The following is a 14,444-nucleotide window of genomic DNA, read 5'->3' on the forward strand; positions in this document are numbered from 1 at the left end:
GAAACTCTAGACATGAAACGGTAACTCCCCATTCCCTGCTTCCCTCAGTCCCTGGCAACCACCATTCTGCTTTCTGTCTCTATGACTTTGACTACTCTAGGTACCATATACAAGAGGAATTATACAGTATTTGTCTTTTTGTGCCTGACTTCTTTCCCTAAGCATAATGTCCTTAAGGTTCATCCATGTTGTAGCACATGTCAGAAAATGTCCTTAAGGTTCATCCATGTTGTAGCACATGTCAGAATTTCCTTCCTTTTTGCCACCCCCTATAGTCTTAATAGGCCATGATTACTGTAGATCCTTCCTACTTTCACAAGTTGTTCTGCTCTGGAGCAATCTCTCATCTAGGCCGTCTGCTCTTTTTTTTTTTTTTTTTTAAACATCTTTATTGAAGTATAATTGCCTTACAATGGTGTGTTAGCTTCTGCTTTATAACAAAGTTAATCAGTTATACATATACAATATGTTCCCATATCTCTTCCCTCTTGCGTCTGCTCTTGACTTTATTGAAAACAGAAGCTGCCTCCTTTCCTCTGCTTCACAGCCTTTGAATGTGCACTCTATTGCAGTGTGCTGTTGCCATGTTTTTCAGGGATCTGCACAGACTCCCTCCCAAGTGACCTGCCAGTAAAGTAAATAGGAGAGTCGGGGCTGTGAGTTTCTACCTCTCTCCCTCTAGTGGGGCTGCTGAGGTACCGACAGTCTAAAAGATTGCCCTGGATCTGGGGCTGCCTGGCCTTGCAATAGAGGGCGTGGAGGCAGGCATTCTGAGCCACTGCTGTGTCTGGTTCATATTTTTTTAATGCAGAGACTCCTTACAAATTGTTCTTGGAAATAACTTACTTAATGATTTCCTCATATTTCAACTATACTAAATAATTTGTTAAATAAAAAGAAATATTGATATTAAAGGGGAAAAAAGAAATTACTTCCATTAGCAAACAAAACTTCCATTCAAATTTAATTAACCAAGAAGCCCCCAAACCACAGAGTGTGTCACCCAGCATTGACAATTAATTAGCTTTGCTCTGAGAGAGCTACAGGTATTGAGCAAAGAGTTATGGATTAAAGGCTTTGTTTTCTTCGCAAACGCTGTCCATTTCTAGCCATCACACCTTGATAGCAGCTCGCTGCTTCAGGCAGCAAATTATATCTGAAGTATGTAATTTCATGTCAGTTTTTAATTTTACATGATCAAAACATGGGAAAAATGAGAAAAGCACTGTTTCTTTGAAAATTAAGACATTGAAAGTGAACAACACAACTGCTTTTCAGTTTCTTATGCTTTTCAAGATAATTTTCTACCAAACAGCTAAGGAAGATAAATATTAAGGAAAACTAGGGAATTAGTGGTTACCCTTGGCTTTTAAATGGGCTCTCTGTTTATGGTAGATCATGCAGTTTCTTTCTTTGAACATTACATTAGCATATGTATAAATGATTTAACTAGAAACTACTGACATTAGCATCTAAAAGGCCACATGATGTAATGAAAAGAACATTAGATTCATTAGATTCTTGAAATCAAATTATCTAGAATATGCGTATTCCTTGAAGGAATCATAATTTTAGTTGGCTATTTCTTGCAATGTAGTAGATATCGATACATATATTATGGACAATTGTTTCTCTGCAGAAAACTCAGACACTGGCATTCCACAAGGAATGGGCTTTAATTAGCCTATGATTGTCTTTTTCTCTGTATTTATAAGCAACTGAAATAGCTAGATTGTAGATACATGGTTTTTATCAATTCCATTCAAGAAGACCAGCCAATTCTCAATTATTTATGTTCGTGAAAGACAGCAGTACTAGCAATTAACTACAGAAAACCTGAACCAACTTTTTGGGGATGGATTTTTAAACTTACAATTGCACTGACTTGGGTCTGGTGGCCTAGGTGTTTACTGTTCTATTTTTGGCTGTGTTGGGTCTTTGTTGCTGCGCCCGGGCTTTCTCTAGTTGTGGCGAGAGGGGGCTACTCTTCTTTGCGGTGCGCAGGCTTCTCATTGTGGTGGCTTCTCTTGTTGTGGAGCACGGGCTTCAGTAGTTGTGGTGCACAAGCCTAGTTGCTCCGTGGCATGTGGGATCTTCCCGGACCAGGGCTCGAACCCGTGTCCCCTGCATTGGCGGGCGGATTCTTAACCACTGCGCCACCAGAGAAGCCCTACAGTTCCTTTAGTTTATTCACTGAGCCCAACTTGCAAAGGTCTGGCTCTGGAGGAGGTTGGAAGCGCCCTGGTTTCCCTGGTACTAAGCAGGCTTGGGTTGGGTAGATCAGGCCAGGGACCTAAAGCTCTGCAGCAGGGAGCATCTGGTCAGAAGGGACTGATGGCCAGACGGTCAGTTGGCACAGGGAAAAGTGCATGAGGACCTTAGTGCAAATAAGGAAGAAAGACACGGAGATCCATCCAGGCTGGGGTAGACGGCTTCTAAGCTGAAGTTAAGTTGGGCAAGCAGAAGCCAAGATGCAGGCGATCAGGAAGCCAGGTTAGGAGTCTGGGAAGACCAAGACCAGGGCTTGGCACAGGCTATATAGCAGGATCAGGAGCGGGGAGAATTGGAGCGCAGCTGGGGCTGAGTCCTCAAATCAGGTGCCTGGCCACTGTCACCAGGTCAGACAGCAGGCAAGGCTGTGTCCCACAGGGATAGGGCAGTGTGCTTGCCCTGTGCTTTACCCTCACGTGGCCTCATCCAGGGCATCTGTAGTCAACACCCTTCAAGCAGAGTGCCCTGGAGGCGCACCTCCAGACTTCTGTGCCCGTTCTGCTTTCTCCCTACTCGGTAAAGTTCTTAGGAGTGTTGGAGTTGGAGTCTACCGCGCCAGATCAGCAGGCAGGAAGAAAGTGTAGCCTTGCGTGTCTGCGCGGAGACAAGTAATGAAATAAAGAAGCTAACAGCTATGGAGTCACGAGCTCAAGTGTATGTCACATGGCATCAAAGGCAGCTTACAAATCAGCAGTATGTTCCTTTAGACTTTTGTATTACACATCAAATGAGAATAAGTTTTGTTTTATTCGATCCTCCAGTGTCCTTGAAAGAGTGGGCTGCTCTCTCTTAAAATATGAAAGATTGATGAAGCCTGAAGCAAGTTGCATTTTTCTGAGGTCACTGATTGTCAGAGACAGAACTTCCCTGTTTCTGACGTGTTTTCCTCTAGGGCTTGACCAGCGCTGGTTGTCTCGGCAGTGTTCGGGTCTGACTTACTAGGTTTGCTGGACACACAGAAATAGAAAAAGAAGGCCCACATGTCCTCAGGCTACCAAAAGAGTGCAGCCCCAACTTGTCAAGTCCTGGATGAGATTAAGTTCGTTAGGAGTTTGTCGGGAACCTCCTCTTGGGCCCTGGAACCTAGCCTCCTGCAGATGGCGTCTTGGCCATTAGTGAAGGTGCTCCCTCAAAGCCCCCGTCACATGAAATATTAAAGGAAGCTGCCAAGATCAGCCGCGATGTCTGGTATCCCGCTGCCACGCGGCCCGAGGTGAGCAGAGCTTGGGAGACCACAGAGTACTGAGCAGCTGCTGTATAATGAGCTGAAAGGGCTTAACCCCTGGCAAGACAAGTGGAAGAGTCTTTCTTAAAATGCTCCAAATCCCAGTAACCACTGAGGAAACTTACCTGAGCCCTGAGAAACCAGAGCATCAGAGAGACGGAGACAAAGGGCCTCGGCAGGTCATAGATTCTGCCACTGACACAGTGTTTATTTAGTGTTCCTAAAATCCAGATTTCCACAGCCAGGAAATAACACATTCATGCTTTGTACTCTTGTTTAGCCTTCCATGCCAATGGCTAATTCTTTTATTATTAAATATCTCCCGCTTTATTGGGCGTATGAAAGTATTTCTATTTTCACCTAAGGAGCTTGTCTCAGCAAACACTTTCCTAGGGACCTGACTTTCAGCAAAGGAGAAGATTTTACCTTGAATAGCTTCTGTAAAAAAAAAATTAGTTTATGAATGGGCTCCTTTTCATCCTGTTGTTTTTGCCTTCAGTCATATTTTCATTTACCCATAACATTCTCACTTGGACCATGAAAAACCCAGAAACGAATGGATTAGCAATATTCACCAACAGTATGGTGTTCAAATTTTGCTTTTTACTTTTTTTGTACCTCTAGGCATGAGTGAATGGTGTGCAGTTCAGGAAAAGCTTCCAGCTTCTCCAAGCTTCTCTTTCTCGGCTGCTGGGGAGCCAATAGAAAGTTCTCAGTAACGTTGGGTGGTGTGGACTCTTCTCATTGCCGCAATTTAGGAGTAGACTCTTGAACACAGAGCAGCTGCGGGGTGATTCAGAGATGACTTGAGTGACATGCATAGCCTATGGATTGCATAGTTCTTTTGTATATAGTTGTCGTTCAATAAATATTGATTGATTGATTGAGTTTCCAGAACACAGTGATGCTTTCTAAGCAGCTTCCAGCATTCTTTTTGTGTCTGTAGAGGGAGAGACTGCACGAGGCGGTGGAGGATGGTACATAGAATGGTGCCTGGTGGTGGTAGCTATTGTATTGTAACTGTCATGCAAGGACTCCCTCCGGGTTGGGACTATAGGAACAGAGAAACCATTTTCATATAATTTGCCTTTCACATCCTAATTCTGGGCATGACCTGACTCACTCAGCTGAGACATTTTCCTCCTGTGATGTGAAGGTATGTTGCCAAGCAACCGGATCAGTAATTGGTAAATGCTTATCTATGATTTGGTTTGAGTTACATACAAAATATATATAACTGCTTTTTCTGTCTTCATTTTTAGGCAAATGATTTTCATTTGGTTTTATATTGCCCAAACAAAATAAAATAACTGCTCCTATTTATCAAATTGCATAACAGCATGAAGTGGTAGACCGACCCTGAGTCTAAAGCAGAAAACTCAAATCCTAGATCTTAGGTATGAAGATCACTAGTCCTGTGACTGTGGATAAAATCAGGTAACTTCTGTGCCTTCATTGCTTTTTAAATCTGTAATTTGTGGTACAAACACCTTCTCTGCTTGCCTCACAGGGCTGAGTGTGATGGATGTGACAATGTGTGCAAAATGCTTTAGAAAGAGTAAAACATTCCAAGGTCTAAGCATTTCTAGAACTCCAGATACATAGTCTTGGGACTTTGCATGTGTTGGTGTAACTCCAAAGGCTAGATCAATTAAGAAGCCTTGAGTGGGTGCACACTTTGCAAAAAGGTACAAAGCTATGGGGCAGGAAATAAGCTGCAGAAGAAAGGAAACACGTATGGACCTTCAGTGAGTTAATAATTCAGTGATGGAGGCAACACTAATGACATTCAGAAGGAAAGACCCCACTGCAAAGCAGCATCTCTTTAAGTGTTACAACATAAGACATAGACTCTCAAGACCAATTGCTGAGGCCTGAAGTAGTTGATGAGGGCAACTTGTAGAAGCTTTGATGAATGGGTAAATTTTTAAGAGAAGAATAAGGGCAAATTCATAGAGATTATCACTATGGGTTAATGCTGTGCAGTAAATTGCCAAAATCAATCCGTTTTCAAATTATAATAGTGTCTGGCTGTAGTGTTTTAACACAATATTGTTTGAGGTTAACGGTCAGCCATGTTTTGTCTCCTAGCAGTAAACATTTGAAGTCATGTCATGAATTATCTTCCTACACTAATGAAATGGATCATTTACATAAAAATCAGAAAAACCCCAAGACCCATATGCTTTTCAGTCTCTGGAGACATGGAAATGACCTCAGTGACAGCCAATTAGAAAATGGAAAGGTGAAGGAGGACGCTCTTTATTCCCTGTTTGGAGAGTTTCCAAAATGACTAACATGCTTCATGGCAGTGCCAGAACACTTTTAAATAGGTGTTATTTCAAAGTGAAGCATAACTGGTATTTTTTTCCATAGAGATGGATATCTTAATTGTTTCCAGAAGCTTTGCCTCAGACCACTGGCTCTTGTCATATAGCCTCCCTATTTATAATCTGTTTTATTTTCTTCTACCCCTGTGTCACTGACCCCATGGATTTCCTGGGAGCTGCTGTGATCTGTCACGTCATTGCTCATTATCAGACAGTCTTAATCCTCAGAGCATTGAAATATTTTATCATGACACATAAGCCATCGGAGCCCGGCCACCGTCACATTAAATTGCAGCCTGGATTGTCTTTTACCTGCTGACGCTGGAGATTTTACCGCTCTCGTCCCCCTCCTGGGTCAGGACCCTCTCTGGGCAGCAGATGTGGCAGTTTTGAGGGCCTTACCCTGCCCTCCTCTTGAGCAATTTTTCAGTTGATATCTCACCAATCAATCACCCGGGTCCCATTTAGTAGAGTTTGCATGACCTCTTAATTTTTATAAACCTTTTACCCACCTATCCAAGCATCTCACAGTCGAACACCACCCTCAGACAGGATGAAATGCTCTCAGGATGTGGCCAGCAACACATGGTGCATAGAATTTTTTAAAGGATAGAGAATTCTTAAAAAACGACTGTACTGCCTGATATTCCTGCCTGGTATTCCCTAAGGAAAGTTCTATTCTTCATGAAGCTAATAATTCTTAAAATGTTGTTAGGTCAGTATATTAGTAATCCTTAGACACTAAGGGTGGTAGACCCCCAACTTAAGTCTCATGGGATGCACTTAGAATGAAGCGCTTTCCATTTAAACACTCCGTAATTCTGAAAATGCAAGGTCAAATAGTCACACAAATGCAAAAAAAAAAGAAAAGAAAAGTCAGAAAAGCCCCATAAGTTTCCCCTCTGATCTGTATAATGGAGACCTAAGACTCTCTCCCACCTAAACCAATTAAATTTACTAGATAATTATTTGCCTCTTTCTTTTAAACCCAGGTAGATCTGGCCAATGAGAACAAGGAACGGTCCCATGTGAAGGTCATCTCAATTCTAAACTGATTCCTGAATTCAGATGGCAGCACACTGATGTGTTAGGATAATTGTCTCCTGTATGAGATGAGTAAGGCAATGGAGAGAAAGGGTAGAGCCCAGAGCAAAAAACTGAGCTCACCAGCTTTAAATTCTTGCCAAGTTCACATCATTGCTCCTCTCCCCACAGTCTGATACTGCTTTAGCATGGCGTCACTTTCTTTATAGGAGTTTAGTGAATATTAATTTCATCCTGCTAGAGAGGCCACCTTTTTTTCTTGAAATAAGGTTCAGAGAATTAAATGAAGCCCATGGGTATTTAAAGATGTGTGCAGGGATGAATTGCTCTAGGAAATATGTGATACTGTCCATGGTAGGAATGAGACAAGTGAATATTACTTATAATAGCTTTTTAGGTTAATTTTTTGTTGTTTAAAATCTTATAAGACAACCCACTCATCTGTCCCTTTCCTTATGAAGAAAGAACTTGTGTAAGGCATTAATAACACAAAATACACTTCTAGCCCAAATGTCTTTTCCTTTTCAATTCTTTCATGATTGTTTCTCCTTTATGTCACTGAATAATACAATTATACATGAATGATTTCTGTACTTCAACCTTCTCCTATCTGCGTGTCATTGAAGTACTATATAAAAAGATCAGAAGATGCTGACTTCCAAGAAATTGGAACATATAAAATAGAGATCAAATAGTTGGTTATGATGATGTCAAAATTAAAATAAAATGTTCTTATACACTATATGGCTCTAAAATGTGATTTCTACTGATTTCTAAATTCTAGAATTCTTCTAATATATTTATTTTATATACCTGTTTTAAGAAGAAAGTAAGAGACCGTACAACATCATTCCCACCATATTCTGTTGGTCAAGGCAATTTCAGAGTTCTGCTTGAAATTGAAGGGAAGGAAAATAGATTCCACCTCTCAATGGAGAAGTGTCATGTCATAGAAGAGCATGTGGGAGGGGATACATGTTGGTGCAGCCATCTTATAGTCTGCTATGGTGTGCAGGTTAGGTTCATTGATAAGGTATCATTTGAATGAAGATTTAAAGGAGGTAAGGGAGGGAGCCGTATGCCTATCTCTATCTAGGGCAGAGCATTCCAGGCTGAAGCAAGAGCCTGTGCAAAGGCCCTGAGGTGGGAGCGTACCAGGACTATTTCGAGGCTGTTATGGCTGGAGCAGAGTAACTGAAGAAGAGAGTAGTAGGAAAGGTGGTCTGGGAGATATGAGGGAAGATATACGGAAGGCCTTATAGGCCATTGTAGTTACTTTGGCTTTTACTATGAGATGAGAAGCAAAATGGAGGGTCTTGTCTGGTTATGTTTTAAAAGAATCAGTCTGGCAACTGTGTGGAAAATAGACTGGGCCAGTTCAGTGGGAGGTGGCAGGGAAAGTAACAGAAGAAGAGAGACAAGTTAGGAGACTACTGCAGTAATCCAGGCAAGAAAGGTTAGTGGCTCAGACCAAGACAGTATCAGTAAGGGTGGTGAGAGGGGTTAGATCATAGATTTATTTCGAAGTTACGGCCAACAGATTTCCTGATGGATTGGATGTTTGGTGTCAGAAAAAAAGGAGGCAAAGATGTCTGAGCCATTGTAAGGATGGAATTGCCATTTTCTGAAATAGGGAAAGCTAAAGGCATACAGCTTTTTAGGAAAGGATCAGGAATTTAGCTTTAGAGATGCAAGTTTAAGATACCTATTGGATATCCGAGTAGAATCGTTTTAGTGTGTTTTTGTTGTTGTTTTGTTCTATTGAGGTATAATTGGCATACAACATTATATTAGCATCAGGTGTACATCGTGATTTTTATATTTGTATAAATTGCAAAGTGATCACCACAATAAGTCTAGTTAACATCTGTCACCATAGATGTCCTGGCACCTAAAGAAGAAAGTATAAAAAAGTAGAAGGATATCGTCAGTGCTCTGATTGGTCAGGTAAGATGGGGCTGAGAACCATGACACTTATCAATGGTGGAGGTCATTCACGGCCTTGACAAGAGCTGTTTCAGAGGAGCTATGCGCCACATGCCTGACTGCAATGAGCTTATAGGCAAAGGGAGGAGATGAACTAGAGAAAGCAAGTATAGACAACACTTTCCATGAGTTTTGTTGCAAAAATAAGCAAGGAAACAGAGCAGTAGCTGGCTGGGTAAGAAGGATGAAGAGAAGGACTTGTGCTTTCTTTTTCGAGGTGGGAGAAATAATAGCATGTTTATATGCCTTTGGGAATGATGCAGTAATACAGTGAAATTTTGATGTTATAGGAAAGAGAGAGAGGGAGAGAGAGAGGGGAGTAAAGCGCTGGATTGCTGTTCCTGGGAATGTCCTTCATATACTTTAATTTCAAGGACCCTCACTTTCCTCCTCTTCAGGGTCTGTGTGGGGAGGGTAAGTGGGCATGGGTAGTAGAGATAAGAAAAAGGAAAAAAAAGCCAGCAGGCTACTACCTCTTCTGAGCTGCCTTTGAGTGTCACTCCTCCTCTCTGTCTCCGCATTTGGACTGGGAACCCACAGCAACTCCTTGATCCTTCTGCCACCATCCAAAAGAATCCTAATGTGAATGGATAAACACCACCTTTCCGTTCCTAGCAGACCATCATCTTCCGCCTTCTTTCTAACTCTCCTTTGCCTATAGGCATTCTGACTTGAAAGCAGTAAGGGGTTGCTGAGCAGAGGCGTGAGTGTCAGAAGAATTCAATGCCCACACCCACCTCTGGATGAGTCACTGTTTGTTCAGGGAGAGAATCTCACAGAATAATGAAAACTGCCAAGAGAGGCACCAGACCAGTCACTGAACAATTCCACTTCACCTTTAATTTTAGAGAGACAGCATCAGGAAGAGTGACAATGAAAGCAGGAGAAAAAATTACTCCTAGTTTTTTCTTTTTGCTGTTTGGGAAAAGAAAGCATTGTGGAAATCTCCTTTTAGTGCCTTCATTTTTCATCATCCTACAGTAGAGTCACCATAGAGGTCCCTAAGTTTGGCACATGGCATTGGGACTGTTCGGGTATCATTCCATCAAAATCTGTCATTCCTCGTGCATCCCATTCCTCTGTATTTCACTCTTGTGAGATAGATGTTCAGTTTTACAGCTAAGGAAAATTAAGCTTTGAAGTGGTAATTCTATTTGCTGTATTTGTGCAGTGGCCATTTTGTAGCTCAGGGGATTTGTCAAAAGCATGGCAATTACTGATACAAAATTAAAATTAACCAGTCCAGAGCTTAAGATTCAGATATTAAGGTGGAAGTTGGGGGGAAGAGAGTGCAAACAGTGCTGGTTTAATCTTTTTGGCCTGCTTTGCTTATGACCTGTTATGCAGTTGGTAAGAACACAGATGGATTGTAAGGTTTTGATGTGTAGAATGAAAGTCACGGTAGCCCATTTGTTTTAAGCAGCAGCTAAAATGTTTAATAACCTTTGGTACGGAAATTGGAATTCTTAGAACATGAGTATAGTGTGAAAAACACCAAGAATGAACCCAGAAGTGAGTATGTTACAGTCTGTGAAATGCCTTTGCCTGATTTTCCCTTCTTCTCTATGATAAGCTTGTCATGTTTCAGGTGTTGCAGAACACTTGAATGATGGAAGATGTGATGTGAACAATCAATGTTATTAACGATGCGGCACCTTCCCTCCCACCTTTCTGTTTGCGTCCTCTGCCACCTTTGTGGGTTCTGACTGTATCACCCCTTGCACTGGCCCGTGAACTGCATTTTGTAGTGAAAGACCACCCTACATAAAAGCCTGTTTTCCACATGAGCCACGTCTAGTCTCAGAACCCTACACCTTGGCTGGAGTTTATTCTGATTGGGTGTTATGTTTCTAAAACAGTTTGATTTGTATTTCCACGTTGCGCTGGGGTGTGTGTTTTTCTTCCAGCATCACGTCCACAGCATGCCTTGAGTGGTCACTGCGTGCTTCCTCCTCAGACTGGTTTGGATTTTACAAGGTGTTAGAGTTTCTAAAAAACTCATAAGGTCTCTCACACTTGAGTTTACACCAGAAGTTATGGAGTGATTAACCTAATAGGTGCTGTGTATCCCCAAAGATGGCCAGCTTTATTCATGCTTAAGCTGAGTGTTTGTGGATAACCACCAATTCTTTGTAGATCGCAGCTGCAGGACCGTGCAATGCTGTGGTGTCGCTCTGCCGTGTAAGTGATCGGGCAGCTCCCTGGGTTCACTCGGTTGCAGTCAGGGGCTACCACCAGGCACTCGGAGGAAGAAGAGAGAACCGTTTAGCTGCAATCAGACCTAGGGGCTTCTTTAAGAGAAAGAACATAAAGTGACCCTAGCATATCTGATTGCATATACTTTTTCCTTTATTGTCTTTTTCTGAATTTTTCCCTCCAGGGCTGCCCAGAAGTTAAATCTTTCTTCTAAAAAGAAGAAACATCGGCCTTCCACTTCTTCCGTTGCCGAGCCACCTCTCTTTGCCACCAGCTTCAGCGGGATTCTGCAGACTTCCCCGCCCCCGGCCCCGCCCTGCCTGCTGAGGGCCGTCAGCAAGGTGAAGGACACCCCAGGCCTGGGCAAGGTAGGCACCTGTGCCGTGTGCCACGGTGGCTCTGTGTGTGGGGTTCTGCGTCAAAGGCAAGGACGAGAATGAGGGCTCGGTTTGTTTGCTAAAACAAGAAGGTGACAGGGAGAGAAGGAGAAGAAATGAAAGTCGTTTGGAAGTACTGTAAAATTTTCTTTGGTTACGTACACTAGTAGTCAATTGAGACATTCCAATTATTGGAGATGTGGTTTGATTTTGGCAGAAAGAAAACAGCCTTGTATTGTTTGACAGAACTGTACCCAATTGAAGAAAAGACCCCGTAACACAAAAGACAGAGGCAGAGGCAGGAGGGACCAAGAGACACGGTATAGGAATAAGACATGAAGATGCTTCGTCACTTCCCTGGCACAATTTCATTGTTCCTCCCCTTCAGAGAAATCACAAGCTCTACTTTTGAACCAGACCACTGATGGGATTTCTGGGGAGCATTTTCTGTGTGCCATTCTAGCCAAGAAATGCAATTTTGAATTGTTACAACCACTTAGAAAGAGATGGGGAACATTATGATGAGATGTAGAAACACCATCACGACACCTGGCTCAGCTATGTTTGGGGTAACTTCGTTTTTAGATGTTATCTCTTAACTGTCTCTTCTGAGATAAACGTCTGGGTGAAGTAACTTATGGTTTACTCTTCAATGGGTAAATAAGCTGTGACTTATAAAAACATTTAGTTGAAGAAAGCGGTGGCTGTCTTCTTTCTTTTACTTTCATCAGAAGGAGGATGGTACACACCACCTTGCCAGTTCCCCGCCACCGACTTAACAGGACTCATTTTCGGGAGGTTGCAAGTCTTGCTGAAGGGAGCGGCTGCTCAACTATGTGGACGAAGATTTTACTTATTTAGGTCACTGATTCCCTGTCCCCTTGACCCTCAACATGATTATTCCCGGGTTCACAGTCTCCAGTGGCCTCAGCCTCACCAGTGGTCCTTCTGGAGTTTACCCCACACCCTCTGTCCTTCTTCCTTGGTGCTTTTCTCCTTTTTCTCAATGATTTCTCCTGCCTCCTCCCATACCCTCCCACCCCCTATTTCATCACCCACTGGGAAAGTCCTAACGTGCTAAGTTACTCCTTCCAACAGAGTCTACATTTTAAGATTATGTTGACTAGAGCAATGTTTATTCTTTTTTTTTTTTAATTTGTTGTATTTTATTTATTTATTTATTTATTTATTTATTTATTTTTGGCTGTGTTGGGTCTTCGTTTCTGTGCGAGGGCTTTCTCTAGTTGCGGCAAGCGGGGGCCACTCTTCATCGCGGTGCACGGGCCTCTCACTGTCGTGGCCTCCCTTGTTGCGGCGCACAGGCTCCAGACGCGCAGGCTCAGTAGTTGTGGCTCACGGGCCTAGTTGCTCCGCGGCATGTGGGATCCTCCCAGACCAGGGCTCGCACCCGTGTCCCCTGCATTGGCAGGCAGATTCTCAACCACTGCGCCACCAGGGGAGCCCAAGCAATGTTTATTCTAATGGAAAGCATCCAGTCCTGGAATGTTCCATGGCATTGGGCGGGGCTTTCCCAGGCCCAGAGGTAAAGTAAGAGACCAGGCAGCCTGCGAGGGCTGCTCTAGCATCGCTGGCCAGGGAGGGATATGGAGGAGACCACACGAGCAGGACTCACGCTGGTGGGAGTGGCATCCCCGCGGGGGCACACACACTGCGGTCACAGTGGATGGCTGAGAGGCTGCCTTCTAAGGAGGGTGGGTACAAGGAACTGCAGGGCTTTCAAAACTGTAGAAAACAATTGAATTGTGGTAAGGTACACATAACAGAAAATTTACCTTCTGAGCCATTTTTAAGTGCGCGTGGACTTTGGTTTTGCTAAGAGGAGTTTGGAACTTTGGTGCCAGAGCTGAACCGCCCTGGGCACAGTGACATCGAATGTTTCCACTGCAGTCTCCTTCTCCTCTCCTGCTCTGAGTGACACCCTACTTCTCTTCTGAGTACATGTGAACCAATATTTAAATGCTGTCGCTCTAAAGAGGTACCAGACTATTAGCCAACCTGGAGTACTCATACACCCCACTACGGCCCTGTCTGGGACACCTCGAAGTGAACCACGTAAGAAACTATCTTCCTGCATCTATAACAGTGGCCCAGTCTCTGGTTCCTAAAAGGGTTGATGCAGATACATCTTCAGGTGGGCCTGGTCCCCAAGCCTAGGGCCTTCTGTCCCTTCCTTCCCCCATCCCTACCCCCCCGCTGGAATTCTGAGACAAAGGGATCAGGGCACCAGGCAGGGTCTGAACCAGCAGAAAGACTGTGTCCAGCCAGGGTGACCTGGGACTTGCACGAAAATAATCTGGAAGGCACTGGTCTAATCTTGGTTTCATGATGTACTGTATGTAGTGACCAGTTAGAAGTATAATTATAAGTAAGACAAGCAGCATAAAGACCAGGTATAACTACAATTAATATTATCAGCATTCACAGACTAAAGCTTGCAAATCACACACATGTTTTTAACGTAAAATACTATCCCTTTCTCTCATTTGCAGTCCGATGTGATTCTTTCAATGGGAGAGAAAGGGTGACATTAACCAGCCAGGAATGCAGGAAGCCCGGAGTTTGTCCATGGAAGTGGGGTCACCAGACTGGGTGTCACAGAAGGTGACAGAAGGTGTGACTTCTGTCTGACGAGTGGCCTCACGGCAGCTGTCCTGCTGAGCATGGGGGTTGGGGCATTGGTGGCGAGAAAGTGACAGTGGGAGGGGGTGTGCTTTCTGGAGGGCAGTGTAATTATATACTTTTACTTGAGGACGTGTGATTGAAACCAGAGGTCCACGAGCACACCTCCCATCACGCCTCCTCCTGCTGAGACGTGCTTCACAGAAAGCCAGACGGCCTGGCCTTGACTCTGCCGCGGAGGCGCCAACCGTCTGAACTTGGTGGAGGCCCATTTCCCAGACTCATGCTTCTCCCACCCCGAGAGTCCACTACAATGAGGAACTGCATTCCTCTTACCCATATGGAAAAATCCCCGTAGGTTTATCTCTGTTGCAT

The 14,444-nt window shown here is 43.6% G+C and overlaps 1 protein-coding gene across 1 annotated transcript in view; it reads left to right on the plus strand.

Annotated features, from left to right (window-relative positions):
- Nucleotides 1-14,444, plus strand: part of KIF26B (kinesin family member 26B) — a 482,699-nt gene that overhangs the window by 322,969 nt on the left and 145,286 nt on the right. The window contains exon 5 of the mRNA XM_036823698.1: nt 11,237-11,420. Within this exon, the coding sequence (XP_036679593.1) occupies nt 11,237-11,420 (184 nt within the window). The remainder of the gene's footprint in view (nt 1-11,236; nt 11,421-14,444) is intronic.

This window comes from Balaenoptera musculus, chromosome 1, assembly GCF_009873245.2.
Source record: "Balaenoptera musculus isolate JJ_BM4_2016_0621 chromosome 1, mBalMus1.pri.v3, whole genome shotgun sequence".
Lineage (NCBI taxonomy): Eukaryota > Metazoa > Chordata > Mammalia > Artiodactyla > Balaenopteridae > Balaenoptera > Balaenoptera musculus.